The sequence below is a fragment of the Protopterus annectens genome, chromosome 4.part0 (genome assembly GCF_019279795.1).
Source record: "Protopterus annectens isolate FY-2018-M chromosome 4.part0, PAN1.0, whole genome shotgun sequence".
Classification (NCBI taxonomy): Eukaryota; Metazoa; Chordata; order Ceratodontiformes; family Protopteridae; genus Protopterus; species Protopterus annectens.
This window is the reverse complement of record NC_056733.1, coordinates 155,760,017-155,784,729: the sequence shown is the minus strand read 5'-3', so window position 1 is coordinate 155,784,729 and position 24,713 is coordinate 155,760,017. Positions and strand designations below refer to the sequence as shown.

Genomic DNA, 24,713 nt, shown 5'->3' with positions numbered 1-24,713 from the left:
CCACTCTCTTTTATACTTGTGTTTCTTGTTAGTTAATTTGCAAGAACAGTTGCACCTCATTTACATTGCAGCTTATACAAATTCTGGGGAGCATCATAAAACAGAATCATACCTGTCTTTTGTTTATTTAGTAACATTCCTGAAACTACTTTAAACCTGGTTCAGATGAAAGCTACCTGCTTCAGGCTAACTAAACAGAGAGACAGTTACATTTCTCCCAAATAGTGTTATAGTAAAATAGTACTTAAGAGCTGTTGATTACATGTTGTCCTTTATTGTCCTAGTATCTCATGCAAGACTAAACATGAGAATATTTCAGTGGTCTGTCAAATGTAGGGAAAGATTCCGTAAATTCTCCAGAAGTAGTCACATTATTTCACTGATGTGATCATTTAAACAAATTCATTGTTAAAAATATCAACCCAACCTTTATAAAAGGATGCATCTGTCCCATCATCTAGAGCCTCTGTAGAAAACCACAGACTAATTCAGATTTTGTTTGGGGCATGACTTTCAACCTTTCACTTCATATCAGCCTGAGTAAAATAAGAACTGTATATGGAGCCCTGATGGCCTATCAGGACAGCACTCTACCTGGTCACTTAAATCTCAGTAGGGACACTGCTGTAGTAAATACATCAGCAAAAAAATGAGAGTGACTTTTTAGTAACATAAAATGCTTCTGATCTAGAACTTGACTAATTCAGCATAGCTTCCAATTCTCAGCAGTGTATCTTCCAGGTCAAAACAGACATTGGACAGGCTCCCTCCACAGTCAGTTTGTTTAGCATATGAATGGAAATTAGATTGTGTAATATTTCATTGCCTACCATAAGTGGAGCTGTTGCCAGTTTCCTGCAGACCTTGTATTCACTTGTGTATCATGATACAGCAAGAATGATAACTACATTTCTTTCCCCATGGATTGAAGACCTCTTGTATACCATTCCTCAACTCCAAATCTTTCAGAAATTCCTACTCAAAGCAATCCAAGACAAGGTAAACGTAATGCGTATAGTCATCTTTGCTAAAGTGGATATGATTTTGTGTCATGATGCAGCTGACATTTCTTACATGTGCTGGTGACCTCTACACAAGACCCTACTAACCCCAGAGCATAGCAAAGTGCTTTACCGAAATCTCAAACCATTGTTAAATTAAATTCTAATTATGGACAGTGCTTTCTTTTCCATGTAGTTCTTAACTTAAAAGAAGCAAAAAAAAAAAAAAAAAACTACCAGAAAATGTCATTTTCAAAAGTTGGAGAAACCCATGTCTTGGAATTTTATAAAGGCTTATACCCCATAAACGGTCCAATATTAAAGGTCCTGGGCTGTTTCACTTATCTGAGTCCATCCTAGCATGTTCATGTATCAGTGTATGTGTTTCAGCGATTTATGCTCATGTTCTAGTATTAAGGTTGTAGGGAACCCTTCTTCTGTGTAGAATGATTGGCATTTGAAGATCACCGAGAAGACATGATGTTATATTGTTCTGTCTCACCTTCATTCTTACATGTGGGCTCAGAGCCGATCCTCGGCTCCAACTCAGCCGATTACAGAAGCTCAAAGTCTCTAAGTTGGCTCGTGGCAAGATAGGTATCCCATCATGCAGTGGTATCAATCCTCGGATCTCGTTTGCCACTTTACAAGTTCAGAAGTGCTCTTCTTGACCGTGGCTAAGTTAAACTTTTTCTTATGTGTTTTTATATATATAGCTTGTCTTTTTCTTCATAAACCTTCGGGTTTTAAAAAATGTCAAAAATGTACTTGAAAAATGTTCAGAACAGACGGGCATAGTGTGTGTGTCTACTGTTTGGGGGCCATTCACTTACAAGAGACTTGTACTTTTTGTCACTCATTTAGCTCAAAAGTCCTTCAAGAAAGGAAAAACAAACTGATTTTGAAAGATCTCCTTTGAGGAAGATATAGATAGTTCTTCCTCACAATCTACAAAGTCTCCCTCTAGCAGGAAAGAAAAGACCGTTAAAAGGCCATCTCCATTGCCCTCTGAGAAATCTGGACCTCCTGAAAAAATACCAAAAACTAAGACGCCCACCTCATCAGCTCCACTGCCTTCGAAGTCGAATGAGGTTATTACAGTTGACATGCCTATATCGATTCTAAGAACTTTGGAGCCGAAAAAGAATTCCTTAGCTCGGAGCCGATCAACAGCTATTCCACCTGTCTCCCCTACTGTGAGATCACCTATTTTTCAAAGATCTCACTCTCCAACCCATTCCTCCAGGTCCTTTAGGAGCCTATCGGATGAAGATGTAGAGAGGGTGGTGCACAGACTCTTGAAGGTGCCGGGGCTGGCAGATCTGCTCTCGGTTCCTGCCAAGCTGGCCTCAGAGCTGTCTAAATCTTTGACATCCATTACTGTTCCTCCTCCAAGCCATATCGGTCTATTGGAGCCAGAATATCCAGTACCGCTTGCAGTAGAACCTTTGGCTCCAGCACCCCATGAGGCCTTACCAGAACCGATATCTGCTCCGACACTCTTGGTGCCGTCCGTAGTGTCTAGGAGTTAAAGTTCACCGGTTGGCACAGAGGGAGATTCTCGGACCCGAGCCTCTTCGGTTCTGAGTCTACCTCTTGGTGCGTCGGCTCATACATCGGCTAAGGAGCCGATCTCCTTGGAACCGGCGAACTACCTCTGCTTCTTTGGAACTGGTGGTGTCCTTGGAACCGGGGGACTTGGCCTTCGAGCTGATGAGCATGCTGGCCAAATCTACAGCTCTACACAAGGATGCTAATCTTCCCCCAAAAGCACCGACTTCTGTCTTGGCACCACCCTATCCACAGGACAGCAGAGATCCGCAACCTCAGTAACACCCTCTGGGTGATCCCCATTCTTCCAAGACCTACCCAGAATACCCTTCTGAGGAGCTTCCTTGAAGAAAACATGCAAGAGGAAGCATGTAGACTCCCCTGATGACTCTTGTCACCTCTGACACTGACCTCAAGGAGTCAGAAGGGTCCCCACAGTCATCATCTGATGATATCTCCTTTGCAGATATCCTTGAGAGCCTAAAACAGAGAGGCAGCTGGACTACCATCACCCCTTCTGATGAGGAGTCTGTGTACCCGAAGGCTTTCGGATCTAAGCCTTCAGTCTCTTTGGTGTCCTCACCTTTCGACAAGCTCATGGACTTGGTCAGTCGAAAGGCGTGGGAATCACCTGACATGACGGAGCCAGTCGCTAGGAGACCAAACAAGTTTTTGTCAGCCCCCGAGGAAAAAAGATTTCTTGACTAAAGATGTGCCGGTAGATGCTATGGTGGTGGCAGCAACCACCAAGAAGAAGATTGCAGAGACATCCTCATCTGTCCATCCGCTGAACAGAGGCTCGGGCGATGGACAGATATGGGAAGCGTATTTTTTCTTCAGCAATTTTTACCCTTAGATCGCTGAATTATCTGACCCATTTTGCAAGGCTTCAGAGAAATCTCCTGAAGGAACTAGGAGATACTCTACAAGGTACTTCAACTGTGAGGGTACCAGAAAAGGTTGCCACTCAGTTATCCACCTTAAACTCCATAGTGGATTCCTCCATGAGACTGATATCATACACAGCTGATGGAGCAAGTAGGGCAGCGGGTTCAGAAGTTTCCCTTAGGAGACCCTCCTGGATGTGCTTGCGTAACTTTGTGGAACCCTTTAAGTCTACCTTCACTAATGCCCCTTTTGACCGTTCCTCACTTTTTGGACCAAAAATTAAGGATACACTCACTAGATGCAAGCAGGAAGGGAAAACTCTCTGCCGTTGGAGTATGTTTTTCCGTCCCTTCAAGACCCTACCCAAAAGGGCAGAAAGGCAGTAAGATGTGGTTCAAGAAATCCCAGAGATTTCTCCCAGACGCATGAGGTGATTCCTTCCCCAGGGGCAGAGGGGGAGGAAATAATGGTAGATGCCATCCCAGAGGCAGAGGGGGCCCGCAAAACCAGGACAACCGTGATTTCTTTCGCGGACGTCCCTATCAGCTCTCCTGAAAGGAGGACCGACTGTGCTACTCTAGAGCCAGTCAGGGATGTTTATCTTTGTACCCAGAAGCCTGGCACATCATCACAAAAGACAAGTGGGTACAAAACATAATATCCAGAGGATACCTCATACCTTTTTCCTACCCCCCTCCTTGAACCAGGAAAATCCTGGATGTTCCACCCAATCTCAGGGATAAAGCAACCATAGAAATCCAAAAGATGCTAAACAAAAGTCATCCAAACCATCCCCACAGACCAAACATGATTTGGAACTTACTCAAGATTCTTTTTAGTACCAAAAAGAACAGGGGACTGGAGACCAATATTGTATCTCGGCAAACTAAACAAGTCAGTCAAGAAGTCCAAGTTCTGAATGGTGACACTGCAGTCGATACTTACCTTTTAGGGAAAGACAATTGGATGTGCTCAATAGACCTCCAAGATGCGTACTACCACATAAAAATGGACAGAGCATCGAGGAGTCACTTACGCTTCCGGCTGGGAGCCAGTCACCATCAGTTTCGTGCTCTGCCCTTTGGTCTCACTACAGCCCCCAGAGTGTTCACCAAATGCATGGCAGTAGTAACAGCTCACTTGAGACGTCTTTGATTCCGAGTGTTTCTGTACCTGGATGGCTGGCTCCTAACTGCTACCACCAAGCATCTACTTCAACAGGCCAGAAACATGACCCTACAAATTTGTGCTCAGCATTACAATAAACTTGCAAAAATCTGCCTTGTTGCCCTGTCAACATATCACCTTTATAGACATAGAAATAGACATGGTTTTGATGATGGCTCGCCTTCCTGCCGACAGAATTGCAAATCTCAAACAACAAATATTGCTTCTTCTTCCTAAACACATGGTCAAAGCAAAGATAGTGCTTAAACTTTTGGGAACAATGGCCTCAACCATAACCCTTGTTCCTTTAGCCAGGATGCACACGGCAATTCTGCAGTGGTTACTGTTCTCCCAGTGACCACTTCAGGGACTTCCTCTATCTCACCTAATCTTAATAACAGAAACTTGCAAGAAGGATCTTCATTGGTGGATTCAGTCTAACGAGTTAACCATTGGGAGACCATTCGTTCCACATCAACCTGTTGCTACTGTGACCACGAATGCTTCCCAGATTTTTTTTTTTGGGGGGGGGGGGGCATTACCTAGGAAAGGCAGTCCAAGACATATGGCAAGAACACGAGGCCCATTTGCACATCAGTGTTCTAGAGCAGTACTTCTGGCATTCTAAGCACTCCACAACTCTCTTCCTGTAGGGACGACTGCAATCCAGTCAGACAATATGTCAGCGGTATGGTATATAAACAAAAAGGGAGGAACCAGATCATACCCACTTTGTCAAGTGGCTCTGAGGGTTTGGCAGTGGACAGTCTCTTCCCAACACTTTCTAGTAGCAACGCACATCCTGGGAAAGTCCAGTGTGATAGCCGACAAGCTCAGCAGGGCAATATTGATGCCTCACGAGTGGTCTCTAAATCAGAACATACTGGAAGAGATCTTCGCAAATGGGGCCAGCCTTGCTGCGATTTTTTTGCCACTCCTATGAATGCCAAATGCAGCAGCTACTTTGCCCTAATCCCCCCTCTGGGGGAAGCACCGAGAGATGCATTTGTTCACAATTGGCCCTTGGGACTTTTTCCCCTCGTATCAAAAGTCATTCAGAAAGCAAAATCCTTGGGAAGCAAGAAGATTCTCATTGCTCCATGTTGGCCTCGTCAGATTTGGTTCCCCTTTCTCAGGCCAGTTCCCAGACCTGCTGACACACGTCAGGAACGCTCCATCCTTCTCTCCACACCCTTAACTTAACTTGACAGCTTGACTGCTGTACTTCCAACTTTAGTCAGGCTTCAGGATTTCACTCCAGCAGTAAAACAAATTTTGTTATCCTCTCATAAGGTTTCTGCCAGAAAACTATATACTAGTAAATGGAAAATTTTCTTTCTGGGCGCAGACCAGAAACATAGACCCCTTCACTGCCCCAATTTCTGAAGTTTTGGATTTCCTTTTGGAACTCTTCCAGCAAGGCTCAGACACTGCTACAATTAAAGTCCAGCTAGCAGCTATTTCCAATTTCCACTTAGGACAGCATACACCTAACTTGATGGCACCATAGACTGTGTAAAGCATTTTTGAAAAGCACGTCATTACTGAGACCTCCATTTAAAGAACCTGTCCCTCCTTGGGTCTTAAACTTTGTCCTATCGCACTTAACCTTACCACCCTTCGAACCTTCCTCCACTTGCAATCTAAAGTTCCTCTCTTGGAAAACATTTTTTTTCTGGTAGCTATAACCTCAGCTAGAAGAGTTTCAGAGCTACAAGCACTTTCAGTCAAACCGCCCTATTTGATTTTCCATAAAGACAGGGTTTCACTTCGAACTAACCCGTCCTTTGTCTCTAAGATTTGCTCTCAATCTAATATTAACTAATCTGTTGAGCTTCCAGTGTTCTTCCCTAACCATACAACAAGGCAGAATACAGACTTCAACTTGATGAGCATAGACAACTTAGGTTCTATCTCCATAGAACTAAAGAATTCAGGAAGTCAGATCAGTTGTTTATATCCTTTTCAGAGGCAAGAAAGCGTATGCCAGTCTCTAAAATCACATTATCTAATTGGCTTTCCAATTGCACAACTTTTATATACTCCTCCAATAACAAGGAACTCCCCTTCAAAGTTAGAGGTCACTCAACCAGGTCAGTAGCAACATCCACTGCTTAGCTCACATACTTTTATCACTCATTACAAAGTTGATTTGGCCTCCAGGGACAGAGCTTCCTTTGGTTCCACAGTGCTCAAGTGTGTATTCCCGTGAGCCACCCAAGAAAAAGGTGCTAGGGATGCTGTCCCACATGTAAGAATGAAGGTGAGATAGGACAACATAACATAAAGAAGTTATGTACTCACCATAATGTTCCACGTTTGTTGTCCATCTTGCCCTTCATTCTTATGATCCCACCTACCCCCGTCCAAATAATCCTAGAGGACCTGGTAGGAAAATTTTTGCTCTTAAGACGCTGTCCGGTTTGATTCTCAGCTAGAGCATCTTCTCCGTGGGACATGCATGAATGGGTGTACCTTCGTTGAAGGTTGTGCATCAGGGCTGGTAACTCGGCACGTAAAAATCAACTACCAATCATTATCGGACCGGAATTCCACTGTGGCGACCCCTAACCGGGAAAAGCCGAAAGACACAAACAAACTTTATGTTGGAGACCTTTCATTATTGTTTCTCTTTTACCTGAGGGTACAGTTATAACTATTTTCTATTATAGTCTGCAGCAAACAACCTCTGAGGATTGATACCACTGCATGATGGGATACCTACCTTGCCACGAGCCAACTTAGAGACTTCGAGCTTCTGTAATCAGCCGAGTCGGAGCCGAGGATCAGCTCCGAACTCACATGTAAGAATGAAGGTCGAGATGGACAACAAACAGAATGTTATGGTGAGTACATAACTTTTTTTCTTCTCCCTTGGATTTGAATTTCATTGTTGGAAAAGGTTAAATTTAATTCCACTTGAACCATCTCTAATTCAGTGGATGTTCATTACTTTTCCCTCAAAGTACTGTTTATAGTAGCAGTCACCTCATATAGAAGAATTGCATTTGCTTATCCCTGATGAGCAAACCTCATACAGTACTTCATAATGAATAAAGGTATCTTGAAAAATAATCCCTCCTTTATGTCTTCAGTTGTTTGTATTGTATCTGTCAACTAATGTTGTTAGCTTCCAAATTTCAATCCAACCTACTTGAGTGAAGAGGGTGCGTTGTCTAAAAATAGCAGACATAATTACATCAGGAGAGCTCTTTCTTTTAGAAAAGTAGATCAGCTTTTTATTTTCTTTTTATAAAGACCTGCCTATTTCCAAACAAGCTTTGTCAAAGTGTTTGGCTCATGGCATTGTTTTTAGTTGGCCCATAATATTGCTTGTTTTTATGGGGTTTTTTTTAATGATAACTGTAACAGACCATTGCAGAACATGCTTAAAAACTCAAGGGCAGCAGCGTTTCCCCAAGGCATTTTAGAAAAAGCTACATGTGCTAAAGTAAATTCCCCAAAAATGAAGATGGTTCAGTTTGAAAGCAGGACAGGGCTGGCAGCATTGTGTTGCGAGGGATCCTTTTAACCCCAGGGCAACCATGCACTTTTTGTGATGATACCCAGGTGTTATTTATTGTTACAATAACTTCTCCCTAAAAAAAGGTAGTACAGCTATGCAAGATACTTAACTTTACAGTAGATCTTTGAAGAGTGGTCACAGTAACAGTAAAGTTTTCCTCTTCTTTCCCCTAAATGCAAACTTTCTAGATAGTTAACACCACACTTAATGTATTATCATGTTTATCGAGTTCAATATACCTCAGTTTTACAGATATTCTGCAGACTTTTTTTCTTTTTATGCAGTCACTGTGGATTTGTCTATGACCATCACAATTTTTTTCTGTGTGACAAGGATCGAGTAGCCAGAGAGAGTGTATATCAACTCTTTTTTTATACACGCTTTGTGCTGCATACCGAGTCTGTTAAGGTACTAATGAACCTTCTTTAGACTTCATAAAGAATAAGAACAGCTGTGAAAAACTAGCCAGATCAGCAGAAATCAAAAGAGGTAGTTTCAAATCTAATTTATTATTGCATTGCCCTCTCCTCCAAGATCCATACTTATGATGAGTATCTTGCACAACTGTACAGTTTCTATGTAACAAATGTTTATTACTTTTTAAATAAATTTCAAGTAAAGCAGTTTGCACTACTAGCTCTGTAAAGAATAGGGCCCACCAATTTAAGTAATGTTTTCTGTATATTCAATCACACAAGTGAAGCAGTATTTTGGACTCCATTCATAAGCCCTTTTACAAGTCTAATAACATATAATACAGTGGCAAAACATAATTAAATTCTTTAAAATGATACGTAAAACTGTAAATATTAATTGAAGTTTTAAGGTATTTCTACAGATTTAGTTTTAAGCAGACCTTTATGTTTTTAGCACCTTACTCTGTATTGCAGGCCTGCCAAGAATGATTTTGAATGAATTCTAGGCAATGTTACTTGGACTGTTTGGTACCACTTTTTACTAGATGAAGACCTTAAAACTGCATTCATACTAAATGCCACTGAGGAGTCTTCGTATCCTTGTAATTCATATGACCTGATGTTTTTTTAGGTTTTCTTGTTTCATTGTTTTATCCATTTAGAAGTGCTGTACAAGTGCTTTTTGCATTTTTTTGTAGGTTCATAGGTGGTTACTCAGCTTGTAGTGAGAGGACCATGGAGGAGTCCAGCCCAGTTGCCACAAGTACTTTGTGGTTAAGTGAATTTCTTAAGATCACATAACAGCTAAATGAGGGGTGAGGGAATCAAACTGTGTACAACAGAAACTACAGCTCACAGCCTAAACCCTCTGCACCAGCTGCCAGATTTACTATTGATTTTTCTTTTGGTTGGCAGTGATTAATTGTCCACTTATCATTCCTCCTCCTCCTAGTCATTGCCCTCACTATTCCCTTGGAGAAATGCCAGAGTGTAGGGGTGGTGATGTTTTCACAAATCAGAATGTCTTTTTAGGTCCAGCAGAGTGCAGGAATGGCAGAATGGTAATAGTGTTTACCTTACAGACACAAGGTGCAAGGTTTGATTCTCACATGGGATAATTGGCTAGGCTTAAAATGGCCAACAAGGCAATAAGACTAGTACTAATCTATGAACCTGTGAATCTATTCTCTGGCTAGCCATTATTTTAACCCATGAAGCCTTTTTTTGCACAACCCCCAGATATATGTATATATGAGAACACAGGAGTGGATGCATTTCCCAAACTCTTTACTAGAGCCTGTTAACATTTGTACATGCAGATTATGATGCCATAGATTTTATCTTGTACCAGCGGCTTGTCAGCAAATTACATTGAAATTGAACAGAAGACATCTAGGAAGGAAGGCACTTCATCAGAGTCTGAGATCGTTTCACTTTTGGCTCTGTGGTACCCTGGAATTGTTCCTGAACTAGTGCCCCAACAATACAGATGGACACCTTTCCTACATTTTAAAGGGTTACATAAGAGCCATTATTTCTTGGAGTTTAGAAGGAGCAATAAAAAATGCATTGTTTGTTAGAAACATGGAAGTTGCGATGATATTTGTTTATTTTGAAGCTGTAAAATCTGGAGTCCACACACTGGCAGTCATTTCGATTAACTCAAGTTGTACTACAGATCTGAAGTAGTTTACTTCATTTGGTCTTGATCCTGTGGGATACCGGATCTGTATCGGATCCAGTCCGGCAGTCTCACTGGCATTGGCTCTGAGCTCCAAGCTCCTCCCCTTACCTATAATACACCTCCACTACCTTCCAACCCCCAGATCTCGTTTGCCGCAGCTTGCTGAAGCATCGTGATCTCCTGATTTCAGAGTAGTGAGTGGGTTTTTCTGCTTTTAAGCAGCTTTTTTCTCTGGAATATTAGTGTAGTGTTTTAATGTAGGTTCCCTCTTCTCCTCCCCTCGCTGGTGCGTTGTGAATTGAATCTTGTAATTTAGCATTAGTTTGTTAGTGTGCTTTGCTCCCCCCCCCCCTCCAGTGTGTTCTGTGTGACTTGAGTGTGTGGTGAGTGGTTTGAGTGGGAAAACTGGTAATTTTTCTCTCCTTTTTTTCCCTTCTCTTGTTTGAGTGGCTGGATAGAAGCATGGCTGATAAGCCTGTGTTCAAAAGGTGCACTGAGTGTGCCCATAAATTGTCTCCGGCAGATGGCCACACTCTTTGTGTAATGTGCTTGGGCATTGCCCACCTAAATACTGACTGCTTTCTATGTGTGAGTTTTAATCTGCGCACTATCAAAGATAGGAAGGCTAAGTTGGCCCTGAAAGGGCTTCTTCCCACTTCTGAGGTGGTTGCCTCATCCTCAGCTGCAGTCACAATCAGAAGTTGACACAGATAAAATGATGAGGTTCATTCTTCCTCTGATCCAGATGGGAGATTTGCCAGTCCCTTCTCACTCTGGAGGAGGGAGCTTGCTTCCTTTTTTACACCGATTTCTCCTTCTCCGATCCATCCACCGGGTTTGGAGTACTCTGATCTGAGAATGGCGTTGGTCAGTTGGTTGGCTCCGATGGTACCTGCTTCCTCAATGCCGACAGCTGCCTGGAGCATGTCAGATCTGAGCAGTTCGGATCAGAGTGGCTCTGTCGGATCTGAGGGAGCGGAACTTTTTTCATCGGCTCCACTTTGGGCTCTGCTCAGATTCTCACGTCAGATACGGGGAGACCAGCTTCCATATTGGTTCCCCAGGAGGTTCGTTCTCCCTTGGCGTTCAACATGATAGAAAGGGTTCTCTCCGCTGGATCGAGACCCTTGACTATCCCCCTTGGACTTTGCCCCGAGCCCCTCAGCTCTATCCACAAATCCCATCATTTTACCAGAGGAACAGCCTGTGCTCAACGAGCCCCAGACGGTTCCCCCTGAGGAACAAGTGGCTTGCGTGTCCCCCCCCCCCCGGAGAGCCCCACCAGAGACGTGCCTCACAAGCATACATGTAAGAGGAGGCACTTGGAAAATTCTTCACCAACGGGGAGGTTGGTCCACCCCCAAACCTTCTTCTGACGAGTCTGTGTTCCTGGAGGGTTTTGGAATGGGCCCATCTACTTCCAGGGTGCCCCTCCCGCAGATCCCCTGGTGGACCTGGTCACCTTGTGGGCCTGGAAGGAAACGGATACCATGGAACCAATCCCTAAATGACCTAAGATCTTGAGTCCACCATCAGATAGGCCAGCATAGAGCAAGGGCTCCCCCGTAGATACTATGGTGGTAGCAGCAGCCACAAAAAAGGAACTAGCCCAAGAAGAGTTCCTTGGTTCATCCTCTTGACCAAGAGTCGCGGATGATGGACCACTTAAGGAAGCGGGTTTATGCGTCAGCAACCTTTTCCATTACTGCACTGAACTGCCTGGCCCACATTACAAGACTCCAGTGCGACCTGGTCAAGGAGCTCGCTGAGTTTCCCCTAACGCATAACGCTTCTTCTGTGCACCCAGTTACATATGAGAATTCTACAGTGGACACTAGCTGTACAATGGTCCCTGTTGGAACTTCCATTATCGTATCCAATACTATTCAGTCGAGTCTGTCGGTCGTCCCTTCTGTGGTGGATGTGCTCTCCGGAGATCTTTGAGGGACGACGACCCTTTGTTTCAGCCTCTGTCCAAGCCACAGTGACCACAGATGCCTCCCAACTCGGGTGGGGAGGGCATTGTTCGGGCAGGACAGTCCAAGGCATGTGGTCCCCTGTAGAGACCAGCTTGCGCATAAACATTCTAGAGATGAGGGCGGTCCTTTTGGCATTGTAGGCCCTTCATGCCTTTCTTCCTGTGGGAACCATTGCAGTTCAGTCAAACAACATGTCAGTGGTCTGGTACATCAACAAACAGGGAGGGACCAGATCTTACTCCCTTTGTCGTGAGGCCATGAGAGTGTGGGAATGGGCGATCTCCACCAGTCGTTTTCTCATAGCAATGCACATTCTGGGATGGTCCAACGTTCTAGCGGACAGGTTAAGTCTGACTATTCTGATGCCTTACGAGTGGTCTCTGAATCTTTCAGTAACGGAGCAGATCTTCCTGAAGTGGGGTCAGCCTTGCTGCGATCTCTTCGTATCTCCTTCCCATGTGAAGTGCAGTGAGTTTTTCACTCTGAACCCCCTGCCGGAGGAGTCCCCCAGAGATGCTCTAATCCATGCTTGGCCTCCCGGTCTTCTGTATGCTTACCCTCCAGTATCTCTTATTCCGAGGTTTCTACTCGTCGACTGGGGAGCAAATTGATCCTCATTGCCCCGTCTGGCCTTGCCAGATATGGTTTCCATTCCTTTGGTCTCACCTTCTGGCTCCACCCTGGATCTTGGATTCCATTCAGGATCTGATTTCACACCCATTGGGGGTTCCTCATCCGAACCTGGACAGTTTGAAGCTCACAGCTTGGCTGCTCCAGTTCCCATGATCGCTAGGACTCCTGGATTATCCTCTTCAGTCAGGTCTGTTCTGGTGGCTGCTCATAAGTCTTCAACCCAGAAGGTTTACTGCAGCAAATGGAAACGTTTTTCCTTTTGGGCTTCTCAAAAGGAGTTTATACCCCTTCACGGCCCCTATTTCTGCCATTCTTGATTTCCTAGTCAATATTTTTCAACAGGGAGCTAGTGCTTCTACTATAAAAGTTCAGTTGGCTGCCATTTCTCATTTTCATATGGGTGAGAATTCGGCTTCACTGGCCTCCTCCAGACTGTGTAAAGTCTTTATAAAAGGAACCTTTCTGTTACATCCCCCCAGTCAAGGATCCTGTTCCTCCATGGGACCTTACTATGCTACTTCAAGCTTTGGTCGCTGTGCCTTTTAAACTTGCTGCAACCTCAGATCTAAAATTCTTATCTTGGAAAACAGCATTCCTGGTGGCCATTACTTCTACTAAAAGGGTTTCAGAACTGCAAACCTTGCCCATCAAAGTTCCATATATGATTTTCCATAAAGATAGCGTTTCCCTTCAGAACAATCCGTCCTTTCTTTCTAAGGTTGCATCACAAGTTAACATCAATCAGACCATTAATTTGCCTGTTTTCTTCCCAAATTTTGCTAACAAAATGGAATACAAACTCCACTTGTTGGATGTTCATAGACAGTTACGATTTTATTTACACAGGACCAAAAATTTCCACAAATCAGATTAGTTGTTTGTGTCCTTCTCTAAACCCTTTTTGGGCAAAACTATCTCCAAGGTCACTATTTTTAGGTGGATTTCCTCGTGCATCCTTCGGGTCTATAAGGATAAAGGTGTGTCTCCTGCGGGTCAGGTGAAAGCTCATTCCACTAGGTCCATGGCTACTTCTGCAGCCTTTTGGTATAGAGTCTCATTGAATGATATTTTTTCTGCAGCTACTTGGTCCTCATCTTATACCTTTATTTCTCACTACATATTGGATTTGACTTCTAGAAGGAGAGCATCCTTTGATTCTGCAGTGCTCTGGAATATCCTTCCATGAGGGCATCCCAGGAGTTCAGTAGCTGGGGACTCTGTCCCACAAGTTGAAGACCAAATGCAGTAAACTACTTCAGATAAAGAAGTTATGTACTCACCATAACATTCCATCTGACTAGTTCTACTTCATTTGTCTTCAACCGTCCCTCCCTCCTTCCCCCTGACCTTGTCATATGAACAGCCTGTGGGCTGCAGTTGTAGGTCTTAAAGTATTTTTCAGGTTGGGTTAACAGTATAAGGGTCAGCAAACTCCATCTGGGGGTTGGAAGGTAGTGGAGGTGTATTATGGGTAAGGGGAGGAGCTTGGAGCGGATGCTAGTGAGATTGCCATCTCGGATCTGATACAGATCCAGTATCCCAAAACTTGAAGACAAATGAAGTAGAACTACTCAGATGGAACGTTATGGTGAGTTCATAACTTATTTTTTCTTTCTCCATTTCATTTTTTTCTACAGCCCATAGCAGAAAAAAAAGTTACTTTTTTTGGAGGACATGGTGCTGATTTTCTGGGGTACACTGCCAAAGATGGAGGTGGAGTGTAAATATCCAGATAAATGCAAAGGTGTTTGATTAAAGAAGAGGTGCAGCTGTATCTGGTTAGCTGACGATACTTAGGCTTATTGAATAATAAAGAGAAACAGTCTCACTAGCATCTGCATTTTTATAAGCATATCACAGGCATGCCTTTTGTTGGATACAGGGAGGGAGTTTATTGTACGCAGCCACAAAACCATTGGTTAGTTTTGTAAGAATACTTGCTTCTTTCCTGTTTTTGTATGATTTTAACAGCCTACTAATTTTATGTGGTAATAAATACATGCACCAGTGACAGTATATGTTGAATATTTTTTCTTAGGTTCGTCTTGCGGATTTTGGAGCAATTCCCAAACTTATTCCTTCACTTAAGGCTCTATTTGCTGAAGAGATAGAAGAAATGGAAGAAAGAAGAGAGAAGAGAGAAATGAAACTAATGAAAGTACAGCCTGTTTTGGATGTTAAACAAGAGTTGGAGAATAATGTCAAACAGAGGCAGCAGTTGTCAGTTACTGAGGAGTTAAGGAATCCTACAGAATTCAGTACTAAAAAACGGGACCGAGAAGACAATTGCCAGGATTTAGAAAACAAGAAATTAAAAATCATTTGATAACACAATAAACATTATGTTTGTAAATTTGAATGTACAGTAAATATTATAAATATACTTATTTTAAGTGGGAGGCTTTGAAGGTATATAAATTCTTATTTTATTACATTTCTATCCACCCATTTGGATTTTCAACTTTTACTTCTTTTTCATATGCAGTGTGGTTTAGTGTCTTTTATATAAACTGCACTGAGGAACTGTTATGTTTGATATGTATTTATTAAGCAAATTACTGTTCATGTAATGAATTAAAATTACTTCTGTCTCCCTTAAGCAAAATGACCCAGCTGTTTGCCAAAACGGCTTCCTCAGTTACACAGTTGCTCTGATAAAAATAAAACATTTTAATTAATACTGTTGGATTATCTTTTATGAATGTGGTTATTCAAGCCATTACTTGTTTCTTCAGTATTTTGTTTGGATTTAGATTATTGTAGTGCTAGTATTTTTTAGAAAATATTAACAATATTTCTTTGCAGATTTGTTGTTGACTAGCATTTCAGAATTGTACTTCATGTTTCATATTTTTGTATGACTTGTGGTACTCTAAATTGTTGGCAGTATTTTACAACCTATTGAAAATCTTACTACCTCTTCAACAGTTAATTTTATTGAAGCAAATGTGTTATGGTTACTGAATGTAAATATTTAAGCTGACAAAGTTTTTATCTAAAGCATTCAAAATAGAATAATAATGTTTAATTTGTCTTAAGTGTAAAAGAAAGCATTCTGACACACACAAACACACACACTATATATATACATATATTTTTTATGTGTGTATTTCACTACATCACCAACTCACTAAATCTTCTTGCACTATATCAAACTCAAATGGTTGAATCTCAGTCAATCAAAAAAGAAACGTTTTATGCAGAGAGCAAGCTCCCTGCACCCACCACACTCCCTGTTAATTATATATACTAACTCTGACATTGAAAAACAATGGGGAAAGGGCAAAATCCCACACCTCACTGTATCACGATCCTGCAAAATGGTAGCATCCTATGATGAACTGGCAGTTTGACAAAACATTTTGCATGTGATGAAGTGCACTGAACCAACACCCCCATGCCTTATAACTATAGATGCCAACTCAGAGATCGCACAATCCTTGGGGAAAGGGAATGTTCCCCTACCCGGGGATTATCACATCTGTTGACCATCTATCTGTGTCGACCAAACTGGTGTCAGCATTATGTCCATTCAATCATGTGTGTCTATGTGTATGGATTGGTCAACACAGCAAAATATTAACATCAAGAATGTCAACCACAAAAAAGTTGACAACTAAAACATCAACAACTGCGCATGCGTAAGGAAAATCCCCACTGCATGCAAACAAATAACATTTTTGCAATGGGGCAAGCACCCCTGCACCCACCCACACCTCCTGCTAATTATATATACTAACTCCTAGATTGCACAAATCCCCGGGAAAAGAAATAGGCTCCCACCCGGGAATTGTCAATCTAACATACGTGTCGACCAGCTGTGGTTGAGCAAGCAGCTGTTGACATTTTGGTGTTAACTAAATTGAAGAGTCAAATATATGGAGCTACCGGTTATTATTGAAAACCCACTTCACTGAACTTCTAAAAACCAGGATGACTTCTCTGAATACTTACTTGCACAAACTCTTGGATCACTGGAATTTTACTCCGGGAAAGTAACCAATTGGCCAGCATGACTAAATACCCAAACTGAAACAAATCAAGTCCACTCAACCCCCAACTAAATATAACAACTCCAAGATTGCACTACAGTGGGGAAAAGGGCTAAGTTCACCATGGTGGACAAGTGGTTACTTTCCCGGAGTAAAATTCTGCTGATCTGATTGTTTGTGCAAGTAAATGTTTGTCAAAGACATCCCGTTTTTTAGAAGTTTGGTGAAGTGGGCTTTTGATAATAGGTAGACCCATATATATATATATATATATATATATATATATATATATATATATAGATATAAAATGTATGTATTGTGTCTGTGTATGTATGTGTATATGTGTGCGTGTGTATATATATATATATATATATATATATATATATATATATATATATATATATATATGTAATGTTTGTGTGTGTGTTTATATATGTATATATATATATATATATATATATAAAAATGTGTGTGCATGCATATATAAATATATATATATATATATATATATATTTATATATATATATATATATATATGTATATATATATTTATATTTATTGCATTTGTTGACCGGGAAAGTCCACTGGGCCTAAGAAGAGCCCATTTTCAGTGGAGGCCTGGGGAGAAAAGCTTCACAATATACATAACAAAGCAAAATTGTATACAACAGACAATAAAATACAAATGAACAACGTTGATACATAGAAAATATTTACAAAGCAATTGTCAGCAGCATATGTGTAATAGAGATTATGCACATCAGTTATTAGCATATTGACTTCTAATGCACATCTAGTATTAGCATATTAACTTCTATCAAAGGTATTAGTATTTTACAGAGAAAGGAAGTGCATGGGATGGATGTAAGGTGGGAGGTAAATATGTGGCAGATGGAGAAAGTGGAAAGGTACAGTGTGATGGTGAGATAGTAGATATGGCAAAGTAAATAGATAGTAGTGAGCAGGAAAGGAAGATAAGGAAGTTTATGGGACATGTGCAGGTTAGGAGTATATAGTAGTATGAGGCTAGAAGCACAGGGGTGCAGATATACAAGTACCTAGTAGGAGGAAAAGGATTGAGATGGAAGTATGAAATAGATGCGAGAGAGAAGCAGTAGGGAAATAGAAGAGAATAGGTGGAAACTTTATGGAGGTAGGTAGAGATAGGAACTTAGTGTGGGAAATGAGGTGTTTAGTTGTTTGGTAGGGAACAGGAGCATATCCATTGAGAGAAGAGATGTAATTTTAAGGATTTTTTGAAGAAGGCTGGGTTGCTGATCATTTTGAGAGAGGGAGGAAAGAGTGTTCCATAACTTGGAAACGGCATAGGAATATAGCATTTTGCCAGCTGAGAGTTTGGGTTTCGCTACAGGCAGCAACATTTTGTTTTCTGACATGAGGTGGTATGTGGTCAGCAAGGATGACAAGAGAAGGTCAGCTTTCTGGTTGGAAGATTAACCTGTGGGCTGTAGTTAATTGTAGATATGTGAGGTGGTGGGGAGATTCTAGCCAATTGAGTTTTTGCAGAGAAGGGCAGTGGTGTGTGGAGTATTTAGAGTTTGTAGCAAATTTGGCAATTTTATTGTAGCAGGAGTCAAGTTTACTTTTTAGGGAGGATTGTAGGTTGGGCAAGATGGTAGTGCCATACAGCAGAGTAGTGAGAAGAAATGGGGCTAGGGCCTTTTTGGTGGAGAGGCTGAGGAAGTAGTTATGCCTGTTTAGGGCACCCAGCTTTTGATGTGTTCTCTTTGTTACTGTGGATATGAAGGTCGAAAGTTAAATTGTCGTCGATAATGACTCCTAGCAGTTTTGTACTAGGGACAACTTCTAAGACAGTGTTATTTTGGCTAGTTTTTGAGGGGGGGTAAGTAAGAGTTTAGTTTTTTTTTTTTTTTTTTTTTTTTTTTTGGAGTTAAGGGCTAGGTGATTTTTGGACTTCCAGATCTCAGTTGAGTTGAATGCTTCTTGGGTCAGATGCTGTAATTTGGTGAGAGATTTAGAGGAACAGATAGCTGAGTCATCAGCATATTGGATGACGGAGGTATCTGTTGGTTTGATTGAAGTTGTTGATGAATATGCTGAAAAGGAGGGGATCCAGTATAGAACCCTGGGGGACACCTGTATTTGTAGGAATGAAGGGGAGGAGGAGTGTTGCCATTTGGTGGATTGCTGTCTATTACTGAGGTAATTGGTAAACCTTTGAAGGGTGGGGGGGATAATCCTAGTTTGGAGAGTTTGGTAATTAGTAGAGAATGTGAAATGGTGTTGAATGCCTTAGAAAGAAGGAGAAAGAGAGCTGAGACTAAGGAGCCAGCATTACGAGCTTTATTGAATGTATCTAAGAAGGAAATAAAGGAAGTGTTGGTACTATGGCCGGGCCTGAATCCGTGTTGAGTGGGAGAAAGTAATTGATGTTTAAGTGATCTTAAGAGCTGATTGTGAATACATTTGTCAAGTATTTTTGAGATGGAGAGAGTATGGCTATGGGATGGAAGTTTGTGATGTCACAGTTATTGCCGCCTTTGTGCAAAGGGATGACAAATGCTTTCTTCCAGATGTCTGAAATGCAGGATTCTTGAATTGACCTATTGAGTAGGATGCTGACAGGGTAATCAATGGAAGGGGTGGCTAGTTTTAAGTATTCTGAAGGTAAGTTATCAGGAGCATTTGTACAAGGTTTTAGTTTGAGGAGGTGTTTGTGGATGATGGATGTAGGAATGGGTGATAAAGTGAAGTAGGGTAGGGGGGGTTGTGAAGGATTGTGAGTTGGTGGGGGTTCAGTAGTGTCAGGGTTGATAGGTGGGAAGGAGGTTGCAAGTTAATGATAGTATCAAAATATGTATTGAATCAAAATATGTATTGAAGAGTATCGCTAGCTCAGAGGAGGTTTTATCTTTGTTAGGGCATGGAGTGTTATTAGTGCCTGGGTGGAGTAGGGAATTAATGGTTCCCCAGAATTTTTGGGGATTTTGTTTATTCTGGTCTTGCATAGATAGGAAGTGTTGTCGTTTATCTTTTTTAACTAAGCGTTTGGTTTGATTTCGAAGATGTTTGTAATGATTGAGGTTGGTGGATGTTTTATCTTTTTGCCAGGTTTTCCATGCACTATCCCTGGTGGACATAAGTTGTTTTGTGGCTTTAGATAGCCAGCAGACATGTTTAGATTTGACTGTTTTGAGTCTGAGTGGAGCAAGACTATTTACGGTTTGTAGACATGTAGAATTAAGGAATTCTATAGCTTCACTGAGAGGAAGTGATTTTAGTGGGCTCCAGTTTATTTTTTGAAGTATGTCATTGAGGGTATCGTGGAAGAAATTAGTCAAATCACGGGAATATCTATATTGGTGGAGGCTGGGTGTAGAGGTGGGCTTCCTTGTAATGAATCCGGGATGGGAGATATATATATATATATATATATATATATATATATATATATATATATATATATATATTTCGAGCTTCTGAACGGAACCTATATGTATATATATATATCTCTATATATATATATATATATATATATATATATATAGGTTCCGTTCAGAAGCTCGAAATACTGAAATCTCGAATTTCAATATTTCGAGCCCAAGAAGCCAAATCCACATAATACTGAAAGTTTAGAAGTGCAAAATTCAAAACCTCGAATATCGGAGGTTTTGAATTGTGTGCTTCTAAAATTCCTCTATGATTATGTATTTAGGTAAGTGTGTGTGTGTGTGTGAGAAGGGGTTTGGGTAGGGTCTGTTGTGTGTGTCAGTGTGTGTTGTTGCTGTGATGTGTTTGCGCGAAGAGAAAGTAGCTTGTGTGGTGGTGTTTTGTTTGTGTTTGTATGTAGTGCAACCTCGAAGTGAGAATATTTAAGTAGGGGGGGTGTGGGGGGTGCAGGGGGAGTTGCCCCCCTGCTTTCATGTAGTAGAGTGTGTGTGTTTGTGTGGTGGATGGTGAGTGTGTGTGTGTGTGTGTAGTAAAACCGCAAAATTCAAAACTTCCGGTATTCAAGGTTTTTAGTTTTCTTGTTTTGTGGATTCCACTTCTTGGGCATGAGATACTGAAATTCGAGATTTCAGTATTTCAAGCTTCTGAAGTGAATATATATATATATATATATATATATATATATATATATATATATATATATATATATATATATATATATATATATACCCTCCTTTCTTTTGAAGTACATAGTAGAAGAATGGGAAATGTGGTGTGCTTTTTCATTGAATAACATTTTAATCAACCAAAAGAACAAGCTTGCAGGATACTGAGGTTGAGGTAGTTTTCCCTTTTTTCTCTGTATTGTGCAATTTCTGAGTTTCTGTTATGTGCCATCTGTAGTGGAGTTGGGGAAGACACAGTCCCCCATGTGGGGCTTCAGGGGAGGTTGTACCCCTGCAAAAAAAAAAAAAAAAAAAGTTGAAGATAGTATCAGATGTTGCAAATTTTCATCTGATTCAACTGTTGAGACAGTTCAGATTTGGATCTGATCTCGCCACCTTTAAACTTCAGATCCAGGGCTCTGACTCTTCCCCAACATATAATTTCCTCTCCTACCTCAAATCTCATTTGCCACCTAAACTGAATGGTTGCAAGGGCGCTGATCTTCTTTTTCAATGAGTTTTTCAAACAAATTATTATTATTGTTGTTGTTATTATTATAGCCTTGGCTGGAATTTAGCACCTTTCCTTCCCTACCCATTTTTTTTGTGACTTTAGTAACCATTTAAATAGCATATATAGGTTACAGGATTCATTTATAGCTTTTAGGATTAAGGTTTACACTTAGAGTTATTTTTGTAGAGTAGCATTTTTTTCTGTATTTAACATTAAGATTTCTATTTGAAACTTGCTTGTAGTAGCATGTATAGCTTAGTGTGTTGTGTGTTCTTTTTCTTGACTTACAGTGTAATCATTTGTAGTTGTGTGGTTTGTTGCAGTTGCTGTTCATTATGGTTGATAAAATTTAAAAAAAAAAGTTCTAATGTGGCCACACAATCCCTTCCCCAAGACTCACTCCTTTGTGTCTACTACTTGGGAGTGGCATATGTGGACACAGACTGTGAAGCCTGTGCTTCTTTGGGCCACAAGCCCCTTCAAAGTAGAAGGGACAAGTTGATCTTAAAGGGTGGTTTCCAGTGAAACCAGGTTCCATGAATGAAACACTGGCATCCCCTTCTCCATCAATATCTAAAGAGAAGGAAAAAGAGCTTTCTAAACAGAGTCTACTACAGAGAGCAGGACTCCAGAGAAAGGGCTTACGAAAGCCAAAAAAACAAAGGGTCTCCCATTCCTGCAGTTTATTTGTGTCCAGCACTGAAAATACGAAGGTCTTCAGATCCACAGTCCTCCGGGATCTATTCTCCTCCTCCTGCTCTCCTCTCTGGAGCTAATTAGTCCTCAACTTCATTCTCTGATTCTCCAACAAAAGCATCAGTCCCAATGCTTCCTCTTTTGTCTCTTCTTCCATGTCTATTCCTTCTTAGAGTAGCTTTTCCAAAGCTGACATCACCAGAATGATGCGGTGGTTCCTACGAACACATACAGCTGAGAGGATCCCTAATTGCATCTCCTCAGGTCGAGTTGAGATAAGTCCTGATGATCCCTCCACCAATGACTTTGTTGCAGGTCTAATCTTCAGAACTGAAGCCCTCTAATCTGAACATTCCTAGAGTCCTTTTTCACTTCATTCCCTAACTATTCCCCAGTCTCTCGACTCTGACATCATCGGATCCAGGATGATAGTCTGAGCAGAAACATCTGGGCTAGTGCCTGAGGGGATGGGTTGATTCCAAAACTTTCAGACCCATACCTCCCACTCTGAACTGCAGCTCAGCTCCGATGTCAACATCGAAGCCAGGGTGGGTCTGGGGACTCTGGAACTTTCTCTGTTCACCCCATTAGAGATAACCCCTCAAGTCCAATTTCCACTTCAGCTTCTGAGGCTTTCCAGTGGGTTCTACCCAAACCAGGAGAGGAGATGCTTTCACCATGTTTGGATTCTTCCCGATGTCCTGTATATACTGCTTTGGACTCCAAACCTTCACATCAACAGGGAGAGCCAGTTCCCAGAAACCTTTGGAAAGTTCTAACATTCGGTTCCCAGTCTTAAATAGATCCATCACCAGAGGTTTCCAAATGTCCATAGGAAGCAGACTTGCAAAGTGAAGCACTTAGATTCATCACTGGAATCTGTCCAAGAAGGCAATGATTTGGATGAACAGGAGTGTTCCCCTACACCCCCTTTCTGAGGTGTCTCTTTTGGTGAAGTCATAAAACCGATGATGCAGAAAGGGGGATGGTCCTCTGATACACCTTCTCTGGAATAATCTATTTTCCTGGAGGCTTTTACAGCTGGCTGTTCTACAACCTGGGTGGCTCAGCCTCCTAATGCCCTCATTGATTTGGTGGCTCAGAGGACCTGGAAGGAGCCTGATACTGGAGAGCCAGTTTCCAAGAAACCAGACAAGATTTTGGCACACAAAGGGAAGGAGTTCACTGGAGTGAAGGTGTTCATGTAGATACTATGGTCATAGGGGCAGCCACAAAGAAAGAGCTCTCACAAGAAAGTATGTATGTTCACCCCTCCCTTAGGGAATCTAGGGCTTTTTATGGATTTGGTAAAATTAGTTGCAAAGAAGGCAAGAGACCTAAGGCCTATTCTGGACCTACGTCATCTAAATCAATTTGTAAAGCAGACAAAATTTAAAATGGTAACTTTTTCTCTGAGAGTGCTGAACTATCTTGCCCATATTACATGTTTCCAGAGATAATTGTCCAAGGAGATCGGCAATTCTCTTTCAGGTAATTTACCAGGAGATATGCAGACGAATGTGGAATCCCAGCTATGTGCCTTAAATTCCCTTTGGAATGCTTCCATGTGTCTGTTTTCGAATGCAGCTGATGTAATGGCTAGAGCAGAGGTACTGGCATTGTGATATGCTACCATGCTTGGATGCACCTGTGTGATTTTTGGAAGGCTTTAAGAAGTTCTTCCTTAAATGCCCTCTTTGATGGTTCCACATTGTTTGGACCTAAGGTTAAGGAGAGACTCACCGGAAGCAAGGAGGATGGTAAGACCCCATCTGCCATGGGAATCCACATTTCTACTCCTCAAAGAACCTTTCCAGGAATCAATGAGGAGGAAAGATGTGGCTCAGAAAATCACACTCTGATCCCCACCCCCCATCCTAGGGACCGAAGAAGTCCACAGAATCAAAGATTTCATGGTCCCCTTTCCAACAAATCCTTTCAGTGCCTTTGAAGAGTTGCCCAACTACCACACTCTGGAGGGCAGTCTGGGGGCACATCCCTACACCCTCAAGCCTGGCAGGCCATCACTTCAGACTCTTGGGTGTTGAGGATATACCATTCAATTTCTCTCCCCTCCTCAAATAAAAACAAGGATTCCCTTAGTGTCACACCAACAAATGGTTTCTGCAACAAGCAGAGGTAAAAAATATGTTGGAAAAAAGGGCCACCCAACATGTCACACCAGACCAGATAGGATCCGGAGTCTACTCCAGGTTCATTTTAGTTCCAAAGAAGATGGGACATAAGGATTATTCTGGACCTGTGTCATCTAGGTCAATTTGTAAAGCAGACGAAATTCCAACTGGTCACTGTTCAATCCATTTTACATTTGCTCAGGAAAGTTGACTGGATTTGCTCAGTAGAACTTCAAGATGCCTACTATCATGTAAAGATAAACAGGCAATCCCGGAGTTTCCTCCATTTCAGGCTGGGTGCCAATCACTTTCATTTCAGAGCACTGTCTCTTGAACTCACTGCAGCAACACAGGTGTTGACTAAATGCATATCAGTAGTGGCAGCTCACACTGCAGGGATTCCAGGTGTTCCCATACTTGGATGATTGGCTCCT

General features: G+C 41.6%; 1 protein-coding gene across 2 annotated transcripts in view; it reads left to right on the top strand.

Moving 5' to 3' along the window:
- The window catches only part of ELAC2 (elaC ribonuclease Z 2), a 2,146,582-nt gene extending 2,131,057 nt beyond the window's left edge, over window positions 1-15,525 (top strand). For both annotated transcript variants that reach the window (XM_044068145.1, XM_044068146.1), the window contains exon 24: window positions 14,884-15,525. In XM_044068145.1, the coding sequence (XP_043924080.1) occupies window positions 14,884-15,171 (288 nt within the window). In that variant the 3' untranslated portion in view covers window positions 15,172-15,525. The remainder of the gene's footprint in view (window positions 1-14,883) is intronic.
- The last annotated feature ends 9,188 nt before the right edge of the window (window positions 15,526-24,713 follow it).